Below are 22,985 nucleotides of genomic sequence, written 5' to 3'. Positions count from 1 at the left end.
GTGGCAGGTTGGGGCACAGGGGGAGAGGCAGTGGTGCAAACCGGAGGCGGTGAACGGGCATCGTCCCACCTTGTGGGGTGCTTGGCCATCATATGCCTGCGCATGCTGTTGGTGGTGCCTCCCCAGCTGATCTTGGCGCGACAAAGGTTGCACACCACTGTTCGTCGGTCGTCAGGCGTCTCTGTGAAAAACTGCCACACCGTAGAGCACCTTGACCTCTGCAGGGTGGCATGGCGCGAGGGGGCGCTTTGGGAAACAGTTGGTGGATTATTCGGTCTGGCCCTGCCTCTACCCCTGGCCACCGCACTGGCTCGGCCTGTGCCCACACCCTGACTTGGGCCTCCGCGTCCTCGCCCGCGTCCACATCCTATAGGCCTACCCCTACCCCTCAGCATGGTGTATTACCAGTGATTTGATTTCCCAGGCGGGAAATAAATTAGCGGAAGCCTGCTGTTAAACTTAGCTGGCTGCGTATGATTTTTGTTTACGTTCTGCACCCACCACACACGTACCCAGAACGCTGAGGACTGTCAGAGGCAGGCCAAATAGAATGTTTTCCCTTTTTTTTTTAAAGAAAAGGCCCACTGCGTATATTCAATCTATAATATATGTCTTCTGGCCCTGCAAATGTGTCACAGAACTGCAGGGTTGCAGAGTTATTAACTACAGCAGAGCGGTGATTTTTCCCAGGCAGGAAATAAATTGGCGCAAGCCTGCTGTTAAACGTAGCTGGCTGCGTATGATTTCTTTACGTTCTCCACCCACCACACACGTACCCAGAACGCTGAGGACTGTCAGAGGCAGGCCAAATAGAATGTTTCCCTCTTTTTGGTAAAGAGAAGGCCCACTGACTATATTCAATCAATAATATATGTCTTCTGGCCCTGCAAATGTGTCACAGAACTGCAGGGTTGCAGAGTTATTAACTACAGCAGAGCGGTGATTTTTCCCAGGCAGGAAAGAAATTGGCGCAAGCCTGCTGTTAAACGTAGCTGGCTGCGTATGATTTCTTTACGTTCTCCACCCACCACACACGTACCCAGAACGCTGAGGACTGTCAGAGGCAGGCCAAATAGAATGTTTCCCTCTTTTTGGTAAAGAGAAGGCCCACTGACTATATTCAATCAATAATATATGTCTTCTGGCCCTGCAAATGTGTCACAGAACTGCAGGGTTGCAGAGTTATTAACTACAGCAGAGCGGTGATTTTTCCCAGGCAGGAAATAAATTGGCGCAAGCCTGCTGTTAAACGTAGCTGGCTGCGTATGATTTCTTTACGTTCTGCACCCACCACACACGTACCCAGAACGCTGAGGACTGTCAGAGGCAGGCCAAATAGAATGTTTCCCTTTTTTTGGTAAAGAAAAGGCCCACTGACTATATTCAATCAATAATATATGTCTTCTGGCCCTGCCTACACAATTCTGTCCCTGTAGTATTACTGCAGGGCGCAATGCTCTGCACAGCCGATTTAAAAAAAAAAAAAAAAAAAGCAACACTGCTAACAGCAGCCTGCACAGTTCTGCACACGGTTAAATGTGGCCCTAAGAAGGACCGTTGGGGTTCTTGAAGCCTACACTCACTCCTAACACTCTCCCTGCCTAACCACCACTTCTGTCCCTGTAGTATTACTGCAGGGCGCAATGCTCTGCACAGACGATTTTGGGAAAAAAAAAAAAGGGCAACACTGCTAACAGCAGCCTCCACACGGATAGATGTGGCCCTAAGAAGGACCGTTGGGGTTCTTGAAGCCTACACTCACTACTAACACTCTCCCTACAGCAGCTCCGGCACCAGCAGCACTGTCCCTCAGCTAACTCACAAGGCATCTGAGGCGAGCCGCGGGAGGGGCCGATTTATATACTCAGGTGACACCTGATCTCCCCAGCCACTCACAGCAGGGGGTGGTATAGGGCTTGAACGTCACAGGGGGAAGTTGTAATGCCTTCCCTGTCTTTCAATTGGCCAGAAAAGCGCGCTAACGTCTCAGAGAGGAAACTGAAAGTAACCCGAACATCGCGTGGTACTCGTTAAGCGTAACGAGCATCCCGAACACGCTAATATTCGCCCGAGCATCAAGCTCGGACGAGTACGTTCGCTCATCTCTAGTCTTGATATTATTTAACAGTTAAATATTAAATTTTAACTTGTGCGGGGTGCTGTGAACTGCAATAAGTGAGGGGAGGGGGAATTCTTTAACTAACCCGCCTATTAGTGACATTTTTGTTACTGAATTTCATTGGCTAAATCTTCAATTGAAGGTTGGTATTTTGTACACTTCAAGCCCAAGCAAGCGCTTCTAACTTCATCTGTCAGTCTGTTTCTTTTGTTGGTTTTGATATTTTTTTAATGCTGAGAATAAGGTCCCACAAAAGTACATAGAGGGAAAAATTGTGAGTAAAGCCATTGCTATATTTTTCAGGGTGCTAAAAGTGTCTGGTAATCGTTTCCAGGAACGCCAAAGTTCCTGATCGTAGTGGCACTCCTCTTGATTCTCCAAGCGGCACCTTTGCAGATTCTCAAGCTTTGACCTCAAGTTGACAAACACCTGAGCCCAGATGCTGTCTTGAATTTCTGCAAGTTGCATCTCCAAATCTTCAATTTGCATCCATTGGAAACCATTTAATTCCAAACTACGGTAGACGACTACATCAGGATACTTAATTATTTTCATGGTCTGTTCTAGGCTTCTAAATTGGTTAAATCTATCACTGAACTGGTCAAGTAACGAGCCGAAAACATGCTGGTACTTTATATGCAAGGGTTCCATTTCATTTGGTACAGCTGCACTGGCCTTCTCAAAATACTTTGTTACTCGAAGAAAATACTTATCAGTTTTAGTTTCTAAATCTCGCTTGAAATTTTTAAGTTTACTTTCAAAAGCTTTTATGTATCCAAACATAATGTCAATACATTTGCCAAAACCTTGCACCTTTAAGTTCAGTTCATTAATATGAACGGATAGATTTGTAAAAAAATATCAGGGTGTTGACCTACTTATCATCATTGAGCTGAGGAAAGTTTCCCAGATCCTTATCCTCCAGAAATACCTTAATTTCTTCAAAGCACTCCACAACGCGCTCAAGAACTTTGCCTCGGCTCAGCCATCTTACATTAATGTACATCAGCAGTCCACTGTAGGTGGAATCAACCTCCAGTAACAGCGCAGAAAATTCTCGCTTGGAAAGAGGGCGAGCAGCTATTAGGTTAACTATTTTAAGTTAAAGGGGTTGTCCCGCGAAAGCAAGTGGGGGTATACACTTCTGTATGGCCATATTAATGCACTTTGTTATGTACATTGTGCATTAATTATGAGCCATACAGAAGTTATTCACTTACCTGTTCCGTTGCTAGCGTCCCCGTCTCCATGGTGCCGTCTAATTTTCAGCGTCTAATCGCCGGATTAGACGCGCTTGCGCAGTCCGGTCTTCTTCTCTTCTGAATGGGGCCGCTCGTGCCGGAGAGCGGCTCCGTGTAGCTCCACCCCGTCACGTGCCGATTCCAGCCAATCAGGAGGCTGGAATCGGCAATGGACCGCACAGAAGCCCTGCGGTCCACCGAGGGAGAAGATCCCGGCGGCCATCTTCACCAGGTAAGTAAGAAGTCACCGGAGCGCGGGGATTCAGGTAAGCGCTGTGCGGTTTTCTTTTTTAACCAGTGCATCGGGTTTGTCTCGCGCCGAACGGGGGGGCTGTTGAAAAAAAAAAAACCCGTTTTGGCGCGGGACAACCCCTTTAAGTCGGTGAATCCTGACTTGGCACATAAAGCCTCCTGATGGATAATACAATGAAAAGGCACAATCAGATGTCCAATAGCTTCCGTAAACAATTTGATAATCTGACTTTTTCCCCCTCTATGCTTGGTGCCCCATCTGTCGTCACTGACACAACTTTAGAGATATCAATGCTGAGGTCATGGAATGTTTGTATAACAAGCTTACATATTTTGCTTCTTGATGTACTTGTCGGCACTGATACTAACTTTATCAACTCTTCTCTCATTGTGAGACCATCAGTATATCGACCAATAATGGCCAACTGAGCATGTGATGTGACATCAGTAGTTTCATCAAGAGAGATCAAAAATTAGTTACAATTACTTATGTCTCTCTTTAATTGATGTTGCACATTTGTGTTCAGTCTCATTATTCGGTCTTTTATGATATTTCTACTGAATGGTAACTCAGATATCCTCTTAATCATTGCATCTTTATTCTGCATATCGTTAAATAGAACTGGTGCACATCTTAGGAGATTTTCTTTAATAAATTCTCCCTCACTGAGAGCTTTTCCATGCTGAGCTATGGGATGCTCAATTAAGCAATAGAGATGAGCGAGCACTAGAGATGAGCAAACGTACTCGTCCGAGCTTGATATTCGTGCGAATATTACGGTGTTCGGGATGCTCGTTACTCGTAACGAGTACCACGCGGTGTTCCGGTTACTTTCAGTTTCCTCTCTGAGACGTTAGCGCACTTTTCTGGCCAATTGAAAGACAGGGAAGGCATTACAACTTCCCCCTGTGACGTTCAAGCCCTATACCACCCCCCTGCTGTGAGTGGCTGGGGCGATCAGATGTCACCCGAGTATAAAAGTCGGCCCCTCCCGCGGCTCGCCTCAGATGTCTTGTGAGTTAGCTGAGGGAAAGTGCTGTTCTATTGGAGTTGCTGTAGGGAGAGTGTTTGTAGTGAGTGTAGGCTTCAAGAACCCCAACGGTCCTTCTTAGGGCCACATCTACGTGTGTGCAGGCTGCTGTTAGCAGTGGAGAATTTTTTTTTCTTTCTCAAAATCGGCAGTGCAGAGCATTGCACCCGGTATTAGGGACAGAAGTGGTGGTTAGGCAGGGAGAGTGTTAGGAGTGAGTGTAGCCTTCAAGAACCTCAACGGTCCTTTCTAGGGCCACATTTAACTGTGTGGAGTACTGTGCAGGCTGCTGTTAGCTGTGTTGCTTTTTTTTTTTTTTTCTCAAAATCGGCGGTGCAGAGCATTGCACCCTCCATTGATACTACAGGCACAGAATTGTGTAGGCAGGGCCACAACACAGTTATATTAGTCAGTGAATAGACGCAGTGGGCCTATCCTTTTAAACAAAAGGGAAGAAAGTATATTTGCCCTGCCTCTGTCAGTCCTAAGGGCTCTGGGTACGTGTGTGCTGCGTGGAGAACGTAAAAAAATCAGACGCAACCAGCTACGGTTCAGTGCAGCCTTGCGCCAATTTCTTTCCTGCCTGGGAAATCAAATCACTGGTAATACAGCATGCTGAGGGGTAGGGGTAGGCCTAGAGGACGTGGACGCGGCCGAGGACGCGGAGGGCCAAGTGAGGGTGTGGGCACAGGCCGAGCTCCTGATCCAGGTGTGTCGCAGCCGACTGCTGCGCGATTAGGAGAGAGGCACGTTTCTGGCATCCCCACATTCATCGCCCAATTAATGGGTCCACGCGGGAGACCTTTATTAGAAAATGAGCAGTGTGAGCAGGTCCTGTCCTGGATGGCAGAAAGTGCTTCGAGCAACCTATCGTCCAGCCACAGTTCTGCGCCGTCCACTGCTGCAAATCCGAATCCTCTGTCTGCTGCTCCTCCTTCCTCCCAGCCTCCTCACTCCACTACAATGACACATGCTCAGGAGCGGGAAGACTCCCAGGAACTGTTCTCGGGCCCCTGCTCAGATTGGGCAGCAGTGGTTCCTCTCCCACCAGAGGAGTTTATCATCACTGATGCCCAACCATTGGAAAGTTCCCGGGGTCCGGGGGATGAGGCTGGGGACTTCCGGCAACTGTCTCAAGACCTTTCAGTGGGTGAGGAGGACGATGACGATGAGACACAGTTGTCTTGCAGTGAGGTAGTAGTAAGGGCAGTAAGTCCGAGGGAGCAGCGCACAGAGGATTCGGAGGAAGAGCAGCAGGACGATGAGGTGACTGACCCCACCTGGTGTGCAACGCCTACACAGGACAGGTTTTCAGAGGGGAAGGCACGGGCAGCAGCAGGGCAGGTTGCAAGAGGCAGTGCGGTGGCCAGGGGTAGAGGCAGGGCCAGACCGAATAATCCACCAAGTGTTTCCCAAAGCGCACCCTCGCGCCATGCCACCCTGCAGAGGCCGAGGTGCTCTAAGGTCTGGCAGTTTTTCACCGAGACGCCTGACGACCAACGAACAGTGGTGTGCAACCTTTGTCGCGCCAAGATCAGCCGGGGAGCCACCACCAACAGCCTCACCACCACCAGCATGCGCAGACATATGATGGCCAAGCACCCCACAAGGTGGGACGAAGGCCGTTCACCGCCTCCGGTTTGCACCGCTGCCTCTCCCCCTGTGCCCCAACCTGCCACTGAGATCCAACCCCCCTCTCAGGACACAGGCACGACCGTCTCATGGCCTGCACCCACACCCTCACCTCCTCTGTCCTCGGCCCCATCCACCAATGTCTCGCACCGCACAGTCCAGCCGTCGCTCGCGCAAGTGTTGGAGCGCAAGCGCAAGTACGCCGCCACGCACCCGCACGCTCAATCGTTAACCGTCCACATAGCCAAATTTATCAGCCTTGAGATGCTGCCGTATAGGGTTGTGGAAACGGAGGCTTTCAAAGCTATGATGGCGGCGGCGGCCCCGCGCTACTCAGTTCCCAGTCGCCACTACTTTTCCCGATGTGCCGTCCCAGCCCTGCACGACCACGTCTCCCGCAACATTGTACGCGCCCTCACCAATGCGGTTAGTGGCAAGGTCCACTTAACTACGGACACGTGGACAAGCACAGGCGGGCAGGGCCACTACATCTCCCTGACAGCACATTGGGTGAATTTAGTGGAGGCTGGGACAGAGTCAGAGCCTGGGACCGCTCACGTCCTACCCACCCCCAGAATTGCGGGCCCCAGCTCGGTGGTGGTATCTGCGGCGGTGTATGCTTCTTCCACTAAAGCACCCTCCTCCTCCTCCTCCTCAACCTCTGTCTCGCAATCTAGATGTGTCAGCAGCAGCAGGACGTCGCCAGCAGTCGGTGTGACAACGGCCGTAACCTGGTGGCGGCTCTGCAGCTCGGCAGCCTCACGCACGTGCCATGCCTGGCCCACGTCTTTAATTTGGTGGTTCAACGCTTTCTGAAAAGCTACCCACGCTTGTCAGACCTGCTAGTAAAGGTGCGCCTGCTCTGCTTACATTTCCGCAAGTCCCACACGGACGCTGCCACCCTGCGCACCCTGCAACATCGGTTTAATCTGCCAGTGCACCGACTGCTGTGCGACGTGCCCACACGGTGGAACTCTACGCTCCACATGTTGGCTAGGCTCTATGAGCAGCGTAGAGCTATAGTGGAATACCAACTCCAACATGGGCGGCGCAGTGGGAGTCAGCCTCCTCAATTATTTTCAGAAGAGTGGGCCTGGTTGGCAGATATCTGCCAGGTCCTTGGAAACTTTGAGCAGTCTACCCAGGTGGTGAGCGGCGATGCTGCAATCATTAGCGTCACCATTCCTCTGCTATGCATCTTGAGAAGTTCCCTGCAAACCATAAAGGCAGCCGCTTTGCGCTCGGAAACCGAGCCGGGGGAAGACAGTATGTCGCTGGACAGTCAGAGCACCCTCCTGTCTATATCTCAGCGCGTTCAGGAGGAGGAGCATGAGGAGGATGAGGAGGAGGGGGAAGAGACAGCTTGGCCCACTGCTGACGGTACCCATGCTGCTTGCCTGTCATCATTTCAGCGTGTATGGCCTGAGGAGGAGGAGGAGGAGGAGGAGGAGGAGGAGAAGGAGGAGGAGGAGAAGGATCCTGAAAGTGATCTTCCTAGTGCGGACAGCCATGTGTTGCGTACAGGTACCCTGGCACACATGGCTGACTTCATGTTAGGATGCCTTTCTCGTGACCCTTGCATTACACGCATTCTGGCCACTACGGATTACTGGGTGTACACACTGATCGACCCACGCTATAAGGAGAACCTTCCCACTCTCATTCCCGAAGAGGAAAGGGGTTCGAGAGTGTTGCTATACCACAGGACCCTGGCGGACAAGCTGATGGTAAAATTCCCATCCGACAGCGGTAGTGGCAGAAGGCGCAGTTCCGAGGGCCAGGTAGCAGGGAAGGTGCGTAGATCGAGCAGCATGTACAGCCCAGGCAGTGCAACAGTCTTTAAGGGCCTGGACAGCTTTATGGCTCCCCAGCAGGACTGTGTCACCGCTCCCCAGTCAAGGCTGAGTCGGCGGGAGCACTGTAAAAGGATAGTGAGGGAGTACGTAGCCGATCGCACGACCGTCCTCCGTGACGCCTCTGCCCCCTACAACTACTGGGTGTCGAAGCTGGACACGTGGCCTGAACTAGCGCTGTATGCCCTGGAGGTGCTTGCTTGTCCTGCGGCTAGCGTCTTGTTGGAAAGGGTGTTTAGTGCGGCTGGGGGAATCATCACAGATAAGCGTACCCGCCTGTCAACCGACAGTGCCGACAGGCTAACACTCATCAAGATGAACAAAGCCTGGATTTCCCAAGACTTCTCTTCTCCACCAGCGGACAGCAGCGATACGTAAGCAATACGTAGGCTGCACCCGCGGATGGAAGCTACGTTCTCTCTCACCATCCAAAACGGGGACATTTCTGCTTCATCAATCTGTGTCTAATATTCCTCCTCCTCCTCCTGCTCCTCCTCCTGAAACCTCACGTAATCACGCTGAACGGGCAATTTTTCTTAGGGCCACAAGGCTCACTCATAATTTTTCTAAACAATTTTTATATGTTTCAATGCTCTTAAAAGCGTTGAAACTTTAACTTGAACCAATTTTTAGTTAAACTGGGCTGCCTCCAGGCCTAGTTACCACTTAAGCCACATTAACCAAAGCGATTAATGGGTTTCACCTGCCCTCTTGGATGTACATTAGTACTGTTGATATAGCAATTTTTGTGGGCCCTCGCCTACAGTGTAATCAAATGAATTTTTAGCCCACCTGCATTACAGCTGACGTTACATCCGCTGTGTTGGGCAATGCAATGGGATATTTTTGTGTATCGCCGGTGGGTTCCAGGGAGCCACCCATGCTGTGGGTCCACAGGGAATTATAAATGCTTCTGTTTCCACTTGTAAAGAACCCCAGTCTGACTGGGGCATGCAGTGTGGGCCGAAGCCCACCTGCATTAAGCACGACATTACTACCTCAGCTGTGTTGGGCAATGCAATGGGATATTTCTGTGTACCGCCGGTGGCTTCCTGGCACCCACCCATGCTGTGGGTCCACAGGGAATTATAAATGCTTCTGTTTCCACTTGTAAAGAACCCCAGTCTGACTGGGGCATGCAGTGTGGGCCGAAGCCCACCTGCATTAAGCACGACATTACTACCTCAGCTGTGTTGGGCAATGCAATGGGATATTTTTATGTACCGCCGGTGGGTTCCAGGGAGCCACCCATGCTGTGGGTCCACAGGGAATTATAAATGCATCTGTTTCCACTTGTAAAGAACCCCAGTCTGACTGGGGCATGCAGTGTGGGCCGAAGCCCACCTGCATTAAGCACGACATTACTACCTCAGCTGTGTTGGGCAATGCAATGGGATATTTTTGTGTATCGCCGGTGGGTTCCAGGGAGCCACCCATGCTGTCGGTCGACAGGGACTTCACAATAGGGAGTTGTACCTGCCTGTGTCTATGAATTAAAAAGCCCGGTCTGACTGGGGCATGCAGAGACACCTTGACAGAATGAATAGTGTGTGGCACATAGGTTCCCCATTGCTATGCCCACGTGTGCAGCTCCTGATGGCGGTGGCACAGGATTGTATTTCTCATTGCTTCTGTACAGCATTGTGGGCTATCGCCCCGCCCCTTTTAAAGAGGGTCGCTGCCTAGCCGTGCCAACCTCTGCAGTGTGTGCCTGCGGTTCCTCCTCATGGCAGACGCACTTCTAAATAGACATGAGGGTGGTGTGGCATGAGGGCAGCTGAAGGCTGCGTAGGGACACTTTGGTGTGCGCTGTGGGGGGGAGGGGGGGCGGTTGGGCAGCATGTAACCCAGGAGAGGTGGCAGCGGAGTGTCATGCAGGCAGTGATTGTCCTTTGTTGGAGGTAGTGTGGTGCTTAGCTAAGGTATGCCATGCTAATGAGGGCTTTTCAGAAGTAAAAGTTTTTGGGAGGGGGGGGGCCCACTCTTGCCGCTATTGTGGCTTAATAGTGGGACCTGTGAACTTGAGATGCAGCCCAACATGTAGCCCCTCGCCTGCCCTATCCGTTGCTGTGTCGTTCCCATCACTTTCTTGAATTGCCCAGATTTTCACACAAGGAAACCTTAGCGAGCATCGGCGAAATACAAAAATGCTCGGGTCGCCCATTGACTTCAATGGGGTTCGTTACTCGAAACGAACCCTCGAGCATCGCGAAAAGTTCGTCCCGAGTAACGAGCACCCGAGCATTTTGGTGCTCGCTCATCTCTAGCGAGCACCAAAATGCTCGGGTGCTCGTTACTCGGGACGAAATTATCGCGATGCTCGAGGGTTCGTTTCGAATAACGAACCCCATTGAAGTCAATGGGCGACCCGAGCATTTTTGTATTTCGCCGATGCTCGCTAAGGTTTTCATGTGTGAAAATCTGGGCAATTCAAGAAAGTGATGGGAACGACACAGCAACGGATAGGGCAGACGAGGGGCTACATGTTGGGCTGCATCTCAAGTTCCCAGGTCCCACTATTAAGCCACAATACCGGCAAGAGTGGGCCCCCCCCCCTCCCAAAAACTTTTACTTCTGAAAAGCCCTCATTAGCATGGCATACCTTAGCTAAGCACCACACTACCTCCAACAAAGCACAATCACTGCCTGCATGACACTTGGCTGCCACTTCTCCTGGGTTACATGCTGCCCAACCCCCCCCCCCCCCCCCCCCCCGCGCACGACAGTGTCCACAGCGTACACCAAATTGTCCCTGCCCAGCCTTCAGCTGCCCTCATGCCACGCCACCCTCATGTCTATTTATAAGTGCGTCTGCCAGAGGAAAAGCAGGCACACACTGCAGAGGGTTGGCATGGCTAGGCAGCGACCCCCCCATAAAAGGGCGGGCCGATAGTCCACAATGCTGTACAGAAGCAATGAGAAATCCAATCCTGTGCCACCTCCATCTGGAGCTGCACACGTGGGCATAGCAATGGGGAACCTATGTGCCACACACTATTCATTCTGTCAAGGTGTCTGCATGCCCCAGTCAGACCGCGGTTTTTTATAAATAGTCACAGCCAGGTCCAACTCCGCAATGGGAATTACGTGTGCACCCACAGCATGGGTGGCTCCCTGGAACCCACCGGCGGTACATAAATATATCCCATTGCAGTGCCCTACTCAGCAGAGCTAACGTCAGATACAATACAGGTGGGCTTCGGCCCACACTGCATGCCCCAGTCAGACTGGTAATATGTACCTTAACAGTAACCTCGTTGGTGGTAATGTGGTGGTGACTGCGGACGTGGTAGCGCGGTTTTATGTAGTTGGTTTTCGGAATGTGGCCAGGATTAAGTGGGCCGTGGGGGGGGGGATGGTGGTGGTGCTCTCTTGTTGTGTCGTTAAAGGTGAAAGTCTTGGACTGCCACCAGACGGACCAATGCAAAGGTATTTGCCAAGAATGTTTTCAGTGTTGGAGGAGGAGGGGGATGTTTTGGAGGCACTATGTGTCCTCTACACGTGTCCGTGGTTATATGCACCTTAACAGTAACAGCGTTGGTGGGAAATGGCCTCGCCGCCATCATGTCTTTGTGAAGCCTCTGTTTCCACACCCCAGTGACATACCATTACCAGCGGTATAGGCAGAGCCCAGAATTATTAACATTTCAGCGGTAGCATTAGGGACAGGCCCCACTAACATATCACTAGCAGCAGTATAGGGGGAGCGCAGTCTTAGTTCCATTTCAGTAATAGTAGCACTCAAGACAGGCCCCAGTAACATTCCCATTGCAGCAGTTTAGGGAGATAACAGTCTCTTTCACATTTCAGTAGCTGCAGTATAGACAAGGCCCCAGTTACATTCATGTAGCTAAAGTGTAGGCCAACCCCACACACCTTTCTGTACCATGAGTGCAGGCGAAGAACATAGAAATTACTATGATTACACTGTAGGTGAGGGCCCAAAAAAATTAGTGTACCAACAGTAGTAATGTACCTCAGAAAAAATTGGCCATGCCCAACCAAGATGGCAGGTGAAACCCATTAATCGCTTTGGTTAATGTGGCTTAAGTGGTAACTAGGCCTGGAGGCAGCCCAGTTTAACGAAAAATTGGTTCAAGTTAAAGTTTCAACGCTTTTAAGAGCATTGAAACGTATAAAAATTGTTCAGAAAAATTATATGAGTGAGCCTTGTGGCCCTAAGAAAAATTGCCCGTTCGGCGTGATTACGTGAGGTTTCAGGAGGAGGAGCAGGAGGAGGAGGAGGAATATTATACACAGATTGATGAAGCAGAAATGTCCCCGTTTTGGATGGTGAGAGAGAACGATGCTTCCATCCGCGGGTGCAGCCTACGTATTGCTTAGGTATCGCTGCTGTCCGCTGGTGGAGAAGAGAAGTCTGGGGAAATCCAGGCTTTGTTCATCTTGATGAGTGTAAGCCTGTCGGCACTGTCGGTTGACAGGCGGGTACGCTTATCTGTGATGATTCCCCCAGCCGCACTAAACACCCTCTCTGACAAGACGCTAGCCGCAGGACAAGCAAGCACCTCCAGGGCATACAGCGCGAGTTCAGGCCACGTGTCCAGCTTCGACACCCAGTAGTTGTAGGTGGCAGAGGCGTCACGGAGGACGGTCGTGCGATCGGCTACGTACTCCCTCACCATCCTTTTACAGTGCTCCCGCTGACTCAGCCTTGACTGGGGAGCGGTGACACAGTCTTGCTGGGGAGCCATAAAGCTGTCCAGGGCCTTAAAGAGTGTTGCACTGCCTGTGCTGTACATGCTGCTCGATCTCCGCACCTCCCCTGCTACCTGGCCCTCGGTACTGCGCCTTCTGCCACTAGCGCTGTCGGATGGGAATTTTACCATCAGCTTGTCTTCCAGGGTCCTGTGGTATAGCAACACTCTCGAACCCCTTTCCTCTTCGGGAATGAGAGTGGAAAGGTTCTCCTTATACCGTGGGTCGAGCAGTGTGTACACCCAGTAATCCGTAGTGGCCAGAATGCGTGTAACGCGAGGGTCACGCGAAAGGCATCCTAACATGAAGTCAGCCATGTGTGCCAGGGTACCTGTACGCAACACATGGCTGTCTTCACTAGGAAGATCACTTTCAGGATCCTCCTCCTCCTCCTCCTCCTCCTCCTCCTCCTCAGGCCATACACGCTGAAAGGATGACAGGCAAGCAGCATGGGTACCGTCAGCAGTGGGCCAAGCTGTCTCTTCCCCCTCCTCCTCATCCTCCTCATGCTCCTCCTCAACGCGCTGAGATATAGACAGGAGGGTGCTCTGACTATCCAGCGACATACTGTCTTCCCCCGCCTCCGTTTCCGAGCGCAAAGCATCTGCCTTTATGGTTTGCAGGGAACTCAAGAGGCATAGCAGAGGAATGGTGACGCTAATGATTGCAGCATCGCCGCTCACCACCTGGGTAGACTCCTCAAACTTTCCAAGGACCTGGCAGATGTCTGCCAACCAGGCCCACTCTTCTGAAAATAATTAAGGAGGCTGACTCCCACTGAGCCGCCCATGTTGAAGTTGGTATTCCACTATAGCTCTACGCTGCTCATAGAGCCTGGCCAACATGTGGAGCGTAGAGTTCCACCGTGTGGGCACGTCGCACAGCAGTCGGTGCACTGGCAGATTAAACCGATGTTGCAGGGTGCGCAGGGTGGCAGCGTCCGTGTGGGACTTGCGGAAATGTGCGCAGAGCCGGTGCACCCTTGCGAGCAGGTCTGACAAGCGTGGGTAGCTTTTCAGAAAGCGCTGAACCACCAAATTAAAGACGTGGGCCAGGCATGGCACGTGCGTGAGGCTGCCGAGCTGCAGAGCAGCCACCAGGTTACGCCCGTTGTCACACACGACCATGCCCGGTTGGAGGCTCAGCGGCGCAAGCCAACGGTCGGTCTGCTCTGTTAGACCCCGCAGCAGTTCGTGGGCCGTGTGCCTCTTATCTCCTAAGCTGAGTAGTTTCAGCACGGCCTGCTGACGCTTGCCCACCGCTGTGCTGCCACGCCGCGCGACACCGACTGCTGGCGACGTCCTGCTGCTGCTGACACATCTAGATTGCGAGACAGAGGTTGCGGAGGAGGAGGAGGAGGGTGCTTTAGTGGAGGAAGCATACACCGCCGCAGATACCACCACCGAGCTGGGGCCCGCAATTCTGGGGGTGGGTAGGACGTGAGCGGTCCCAGGCTCTGACTCTGTCCCAGCCTCCACTAATTTCACCCAATGTGCCGTCAGGGAGATGTAGTGGCCCTGCCCGCCTGTGCTTGTCCACGTGTCCGTTGTTAAGTGGACCTTGGCAGTAACCGCGTTGGTGAGGGCGCGTACAATGTTGCGGGAGACGTGGTCGTGCAGGGCTGGGACGGCACATCGGGAAAAGTAGTGGCGACTGGGAACTGAGTAGCGCGGGGCCGCCGCCGCCATCATACTTTTGAAGGACTCCGTTTCCACAACCCTATACGGCAGCATCTCAAGGCTGATAAATTTGGCTATGTGGACGTTTAACGCTTGAGCGTGCAGGTGCGTGGCGGCGTACTTGCGCTTGCGCTCAAACACTTGCGCTAGCGACGGCTGGACGGTGCGGTGCGAGACATTGGTGGATTGGGCCGAGGACAGCGGAGGTGAGGGTGTGAGTGCAGGCCAGGAGACGGTAGTGCCTGTGTCCTCAGAGCGGGGTTGGATCTCAGTGGCAGGTTGGGGCACAGGGGGAGAGGCAGCGGTGCAAACCGGAGGCGGTGAACGGCCTTCGTCCCACCTTGTGGGGTGCTTGGCCATCATATGTCTGCGCATGCTGGTGGTGGTGAGGCTGTTGGTGGTGGCTCCCCGGCTGATCTTGGCGCGACAAAGGTTGCACACCACTGTTCGTCGGTCGTCAGGCGTCTCTGTGAAAAACTGCCAGACCTTAGAGCACCTTGGCCTCTGCAGGGTGGCATGGAGCGAGGGTGCGCTTTGGGAAACAGTTGGTGGATTATTCGGTCTGGCCCTGCCTCTACCCCTGGACACCGCACTGCCTCTTGCAACCTGCCCTGCTGCTGCCCTTGCCTCCCCCTCTGAAGACTGGTCCTGAGTAGGCGTTGCAAACCAGGTGGGGTCAGTCACCTCATCGTCCTGCTGCTCTTCCTCAGAATCCTCTGTGCGCTCCTCCCTCGGACTTACTGCCCTTACTACTTCCTCACCGATAGACAACTGTGTCTCATCGTCATCGGCCTCCTCACCCACTGAAAGGTCTTGAGACAGTTGCCGGAAGTCCCCAGCCTCATCCCCCGGACCCCGGGAACTTTCCAATGGTTGGGCATCAGTGACGATAAACTCCTCTGGTGGGAGAGGAACCACTGCTGCCCAATCTGAGCAGGGGCCCGAGAACAGTTCCTGGGAGTCTTCCCGCTTCTGAGCATGTGTCATTGTAGTGGAGTGAGGAGGCTGGGAGGAAGGAGGAGCAGCAGACAGAGGATTCGGATTTGCAGCAGTGGACGGCGCAGAACTGTGGGTGGACGATAGGTTGCTCAAAGCACTTTCTGCCATCCACGACAGGACCTGCTCACACTGCTCATTTTCTAATAAAGGTCTCCCGCGTGGACCCATTAATTGTGCGATGAATGTGGGGATGCCAGAAACGTGCCTCTCTCCTAATCGCGCAGCAGTCGGCTGCGATACACCTGGATCAGGAGTTCGGCCTGTGCCCACACCCTCACTTGGGCCTCCGCGTCCTTGGCCGCGTCCACGTCCTCTAGGCCTACCCCTACCCCTCAGCATGCTGTATTACCAGTGATTTGATTTCCCAGCCAGGAAATAAATTGGCGCAAGCCTGCTGTTAAACTTAGCTGGCTGCGTATGATTTTTGTTTACGTTCTCCACCCAGCACACACGTACCCAGAACGCTGAGGACTGTCAGAGGCAGGCCAAATAGAATTTTTGCCCTTTTTTTTTTTAAAGGAAAGGCCCACTGACTATATTCAATCAATAATAAATGTGTCGTGGCCCTGCAGTGTGTCACAGAACTGCAGTCTTGCACTGTTATTAACTGCAGCAGAGCGGTGATTTCCCAGCCAGGAAATAAATTGGCGCAAGCCTGCAGGCCAAATAGAACTTTTTGCCCTTTTTTTTTAAAGGAAAGGCCCACTGACTATATTCAATCAATAATAAATGTGTTGTGGGCCTGCAGTGTGTCACAGAACTGCAGTCTTGCACTGTTATTAACTGCAGCAGAGCGGTGATTTCCCAGCCAGGAAATAAATTGGCGCAAGCCTGCAGGCCAAATAGAACTTTTTGCCCTTTTTTTAAAGGAAAGGCCCACTGACTATATTCAATCAATAATAAATGTGTTGTGGCCCTGACGTGTGTCACAGAACTGCAGTCTTGCACTGTTATTAACTGCAGCAGAGCGGTGATTTCCCAGCCAGGAAATAAATTGGCGCAAGCCTGCTGTTAAACTTAGCTGGCTGCGTATGATTTTTTTTACGTTCTCCACCCAGCACACACGTACCCAGAACGCTGAGGACTGTCAGAGGCAGGCCAAATAGAACTTTTTGCCCTTTTTTTTTAAAGGAAAGGCTCACTGACTATATTCAATCAATAAAATATGTCTTCTGGCCCTGCCTACACAATTCTGTCCCTGTAGTATTACTGCAGGGCGCAATGCTCTGCACGGCCGATTTGGAAAAAAAAAAATGTGCAACACTGCTAACAGCAGCCTCCACAGTACTGCACACGGTTAGATGTGGCCCTAAGAAGGACCGTTGGGGTTCTTGAAGCCTACACTAACTCCTAACACTCTCCCTGCCTAACCACCACTTCTGTCCCTGTAGTATTACTGCAGGGCGCAATGCTCTGCACGGCCGATATAGCAAAAAAAAAAAAATGTGCACCACTGCAAAAGGCAGCCTCCTCAGTACTGCACACGCTTAGATGTGGCCCTAAGAAGGACCGTTGGGGTTCTTGAAGCCTAAAATAACTACTAACACTCTCCCTATAGCAGCTCCAACAAGATACCACTGTCCCTGATCTCTGTCACAACGCATCTGAGGCGAGCCGCGGGAGGGGCCGATTTTTATACTCGGGTGACACCTGATCTCCCCAGCCACTCACAGCAGGGGGGTGGTATAGGGCTGGAACATCACAGGGGGAAGTTGTAATGCCTTCCCTGTCTTTCAATTGGCCAGAAAAGCGCGCTAACGTCTCAGAGATGAAAGTGAAAGTAACCCGAACATCGCGTGGTACTCGTTACGAGTAACGAGCATCCCGAACACGCTAATATTCGCCCGAGCATCAAGCTCGGACGAGTACGTTCGCTCATCTCTATTAAGCAATGCTCAAACTTGCAGATGTTAAATTTGTAGAGCCTTTTACAAATTTAAGGATGAAATTAGATTGGCTCTTATAAAGGTGTAGCTGCCTGGAAATGCATTCCTTCCTTTCATCCTTACTTTTTTCAAGAGCTGGGAATGATTAGTTTCAAAATTTCTATGTATATGTCATGTTCTGCTTACTACTGTTTCAGTACATAGAACACAAAATGATCTGCCATTTTTTTCTATAATGCCATACATCTCGGTCCATGTCTCTTGAAAGGGTCGGCTACTGCTACTACCACTTCCTTTACTTAACCTTGCTTTTTTATTTTTTGGGTTCTCCATCAGGAAGGCACTGACAGAAGATAGAATTATAGATAGCCTGTTACCCCTGCTAGCAATTAAGGCTAACAGGCTATCTATAATTAGCCTAACTGACCACAAGATGGCACATGTAACAGTCTTTTAGGAAAGGGCAGTAATAGTGGTGAAATGGAGTCTGCACTATGCTGCAAGATGGCGTTCCTTATGTAAATTAAGATGGCAGCCGCACAGGCCCTCGCCTCTCCCAGCCTCCCCCTCACTTATTTCAGTAATGGAGGTAATGGCAATGCTGGTGGTTTGATCAAAGGGCCCCCAGAGAAGTGTCCCCCGTGGCATTCCGCTGCTCCGACGGCCAGAAGTGAGGTCAGCGGCCTATCTGGAAGTCCTAGATTAGATGCTCTCTGCCGGAGTTCTGTAGTTTTTGGCCTACAGACCACCAGCACAGAGTGTCTACAGCAATGTTTTATCCTTGGCTACTGCACCTGGCCGTGCAGGAGCTGAGGATGAATCATCCTTCTCAGTTCTCGGCATGTGGCCCCATACTTCTCTGTATGTGGCCGCATGCTGCCGCGTGTCAGCAAAAATGACTACGCGTGTCAGTGCTGACGTGTGTCATAGGTTTGCCATCACGGAACTATACCATTGCCTGCCCTGCGGTTTTCTATTTCAGAGTGTTGAATGGTTTGCTACTTTACATAGCATCAAGTCTTTTTTTCAGCATTTTCTTCTAGTATGCTGAGAAAGGTGAGTTCTTACTTTCTATGGTATGTTATTTTGAACAATTAATATTAATGTTTGGCTGCACTCTAGGAGGTGAAGTAGAGTGCAGGTTAGTTCAAAATACGTAACTGAGATGGACTTAACGAACTTTGGCCTTTGCTGTGTATTATGTTAGACATCAATTATCTTTCAGGTTCTGCCAATTAGCACATGATGAATTATGAATGAAGAATTGGATTAGAGTGACACCTGGCAACCTTTGCTGTTATTCCTTCTTTTATGCTTTACCTTGAGTTCTGGCATGCTGGCTATGAGTTCATAAGGAATCCTCACATCTGGTTTATTTGTGTAGTCATCTGGAACAAGTTGTGGTGCCAGGTCTCTGTATCTGTGAAAAAGTCTGAAAGGTACAAAAAAAAATCAAAAATCAAAATAAACTTTACATTAAAATTTTGTCGATTTAACTGCAATAACCCTTTAGTAACCAAACCTGTTTGCGCCTAAATGACCAACCAATTTTTTGGTTGTTTTCATCGTCCCATTCCTAGAGCCATAACTTTTTAATTTTTCCGTGGACAGAGCCAAATAAGGGCTATTTCTTGTTGAACAGATTGTGTTTTTAAAGGCATAATTTTGGAGTACATATAATATGTTGTATAACTTTTATTATTTTTTTTTTCATTTTGAAACTTGTTTTTTGGGTTTCATTTTGGAGATGTTCAGTGTGCAAAATAAATACTGTGATAACTTTACTCTCTAGGTCGGAAGGATTCCAGCAACACCAAGTTTATACAGGCTTTTTTGCGTTTTGCTATTCTTTTACACAAAAAAACTTTTTTTAAAGATATGCTTGTGTCGCCACATTTCCAGAGCCACAGTGTTTTTATTTTTCCATTGATGTAGCCCTATGAGGGATATAACATTTAACATTTTGATAGCTTTTTATTCCTTCCTTTTCAAGAGGCATTCATGTAGCACAGTGTTAGGGCAGCCAAAATGCAATTCTAAGCTCTTACTCATCTGAAGGTTGCAAGTTCAATCCCTGCATGGTTAAGATAGTCAGCTCAAGGTTGACTCCTTCCAAGGTTTGTAAAATGAGTACCCAGCTTGGTGCGGGGTAATAAGTTACCTGAAAGCGCTGTGGAATAAGTTGGCGCTATACAAATAACAAGACTTATTTTTTTTTAGAGGCAAGATTAACAAAATCTGCAATTCTAGCTTTTTTTATTTTTATTTTTAACAACGTTTACCATGCACTATAAATAATATATTAAATACCAAATTATATAGTTTTTTTTTTCTTGCAACTTTTTCACACTTTAAAAAAAAAAAAAAAGTGTGTGGTGTACAAGATTCTACACTCCATAAAGGCCTGTGGACTCAGAGGAGATGTAATCAATATATGTATGTTCATGTCACTTCAATATGCAAATCTGTTGTTGGTCAACCACACTTTACTGGTACAGGGTACAGCCTAGTTTAAGGGCACGAGTCAGCTAGTTAGATGAGAAATAGCCTGTGATAGGTAGAAGGGTCCTAGACACTGGTTGGTCAACAGGAGCTTCATAAAAAAAGGGAGGAGCAGTTGAGATCAGGGGTCTAGGCCAGAGAGTTCCAGAAAACAGACTTAGGTGTTCTGGAGAAGAGATGAAATGTTAGGAGAAAGGAGCCTAAGCTGAGATCCAGTGCTGTGGGAAGGAAAGAAAATGTGAGTACCCAAATGCTCTGTAATTCATGCAAAGAGAAGAGGAAAAGCCAAGAGAAGCTAAACTTCAATCAGTATCTACAAGAACAGGAAAAAATTAGAAGAGACGCAAGTCAAGCCTAAAGTTACTGTAATGTTCTACCGGAAAGCAAACCTTATGTCTATGATTAACAATGGATGAGGCAGAAGGCATAGACAGATGGAAGCCAGGAGTTGTTATTGGGAAGACTTGCAGAATTACTACTAGGAGCAGGTAACGTGGAGCTTGAACAAACAGTGCTGTGAAGCAGAATAATCACACAGGGAGGGAGTGGCAGGGCCAGACTTTTATATAGAGGCCAATTAGTGGCAGGGCCGGGACAGGACAGAGACGCAGAGCTTTGGAGCATGTACATTTTTATCTGGCTCCTAGAAGCTCTACTGCAGTCCATATCCTTGCCACTTCACAAGGCTCTCTGTTGTCTAGAGTCCAGAATTTTCTCTACAACGACCGAAGAATGGGGGTACACGTTCAAACTACTAAAGCAAGAAGGCAGCGAATAAGAACTAAAATCGTACAGGGAAAAAAACAAAATATGCAAAGATAAGATCAAAATTGCTACGGAGGAGGCAGAAAGACTGATCGCCAAAGAGAGCAAAAACAACCCGAAACTATTTTTCAACTATATTAACAGCAAAAGGATTTGCACCAAGAGCGCTGGCCCTTTAACAAATAATCCAGGAGAAATCATTGAAGATGATGGAGGGAAGACAAATCTATTAAATGGTTTCTTTTCAAGCGTATTCACAAATGAAAAGGAAATGCCACACGAGAGGCAGGGGAATAAAATGAGCCCCTCACAAAATATCTCATACCTAACGCACGAGCAAGAGCAGAATCTGTTAAAGAAGATTAAAATCGATGAATCGCCAGGCCCAGATGGAATACACCCAAAGGTACTAAAGGAACTAAGTGATGTGATAGCTAGGCCGTTATATCTAATATTTGTGTATACTATCAAGACCGGGGTTGTACCATTGGATTGGCGCATTGCCAACGTGGTTCCAATTTACAAAAAGGGGACCAAAACTGAGCCTGGTAACTACAGGCCAGTAAGTCTCACTTCAGTAACGGGAAAAATATTCGAGGGGTTTCTGAGAGACGCCATCGAAAAGTACCTCAAGGAAAACAACGGAATAACTTCTCACCAGCATGGTTTCATGAAGGGTCGATCATGTCAGACCAATCTGATCAGCTTCTACAATCAAGTAAGTTCTAGGCTGGACCTTGGAGAGTCTATTGATCTCGTATATCTGGACTTCTCTAAAGCATTTGACACCGTGTCGCATAATAGGCTGATATATAAAATGAGACAGCTCGGATTGGGTGAAAACGTGTGTATCTGGGTAAAGAATTGGCTCAGAGATACAAAGCAGAGGATGGTAATAAATGGTTCATACTCTAAATGGGCCACCGTCGCGTGCCACAGGGTTCAGTATTAGGCCCTTATTCTGTTCAATATATTTGCACAGTAAAATATCAATATTTGCAGATGACACAAAATTATACAATATAATCAATGCAACGGAGGACAAGGTACGACTACAAACAGACCTAGATAAGCACGGGGCTTGGGCAGAAAAATGGCAAATGAAGTTCAATGTTGAAAAATATAAGGTTATGCACATCGGCAGGAGAAATGGATGTCACCAATATACACTAAATGGGGTACTGCTAGGGAAAAGTGATATGGAAAAAGACCTGGGGGTACTAGTGGATTGTAGACTAAACTGGAGTAACCAATGCCAGTCAGCTGCTGCAAAAGCTAATAAAGTCTTATCCTCCCACTATATAAGGCACTTGTCAGGCCTCACATGGAATACTGCACACAGTTCTGGTCACTGGTGCTCAGGAAAGATGTTACAGCGCTTGAGAGGGTTCAAAGAAGGGCAACTAAACTAATACATGGAATGAGAGGACTAGAATACCCAGAGAGGCTATCCAAACTAGGATTATTTACTCTAGAAAAAAAAACGGCTAAGGGGTGACCAAATAACTATGTATAAATACATGAGGGGACAATACAAGGATTTCTCCCATGATCTGCTTATACCCAGGACTGCGACGGTAACGAGAGGGCATCCACTACGACTAGAGGAAAGCAGGTTTCACCACCAACACAGAAAGGGTTTCTTTACTGTAAGAGCAGTGAGACTGTGGAACTCTCTGCCTGAGGATACGGTGATGGCAAAATCTATAGAGGAGTTTAAAAGGGGACTTGATGTCTTTCTGGAGCGGAAGGATATTACAGGATCTAAATCTTAGGTTAATTGTTAATCCGGTTATACAAGCAGGTAGGAACTATTAGGGGTTGATCCAGGGATTAGTCTGATTGCCATTAGGGAGTCGGGAAAGAATTTTTCCCCCAAAAGGGCTAATTGGCTCCTGCTCTTGGGTTTTTTTGCCTTCCAACAACACAGGAGGATGAACAGGCTGGACTAGATGGACATTGTCTTCATTCGGCCTTACATACTATGCTAATATGTTGTCCTGGCTGTGAACCTTCACAGGAGAGGGGGCAGTTGGTATCTTCCCACAAAAGTATTTTCATGGAATGACTTTAGCAGGGACATGTGAAAGATTGGGTGAATCCTCAGGCTGCCTGGGAGCCTTAGCTGGATTGCCACCTGGCTGACCTTTGCAGTGATTGGGAAGGATCCCATGAATTTTTGCCCAAGTTTAGGAGAAGGTATGTGCACCATCACGTTTTCGGTAGGAGGTAGGAGCTGGTTGACGGTGGCAGCTTTTTTTATAGGTATCCTGGGCTACCCTTAAAGTTTCTTTTTATTGCTTCTGTGTT

The 22,985-nt window shown here is 49.3% G+C and overlaps 1 protein-coding gene across 1 annotated transcript in view; it reads right to left on the bottom strand.

Moving 5' to 3' along the window:
- Window positions 1-22,985, bottom strand: part of LOC136628971 (calcium and integrin-binding family member 3-like) — a 208,066-nt gene that overhangs the window by 77,738 nt on the left and 107,343 nt on the right. Inside the window, exon 3 of the mRNA XM_066605044.1 lies at window positions 18,729-18,840. Within this exon, the coding sequence (XP_066461141.1) occupies window positions 18,729-18,840 (112 nt within the window). The remainder of the gene's footprint in view (window positions 1-18,728; window positions 18,841-22,985) is intronic.

This window comes from Eleutherodactylus coqui, chromosome 5 (genome assembly GCF_035609145.1).
Source record: "Eleutherodactylus coqui strain aEleCoq1 chromosome 5, aEleCoq1.hap1, whole genome shotgun sequence".
NCBI lineage: Eukaryota > Metazoa > Chordata > Amphibia > Anura > Eleutherodactylidae > Eleutherodactylus > Eleutherodactylus coqui.
The sequence above is the reverse complement of the archived record's forward strand: the minus strand, read 5'-3'. Positions and strand labels throughout refer to the sequence as shown.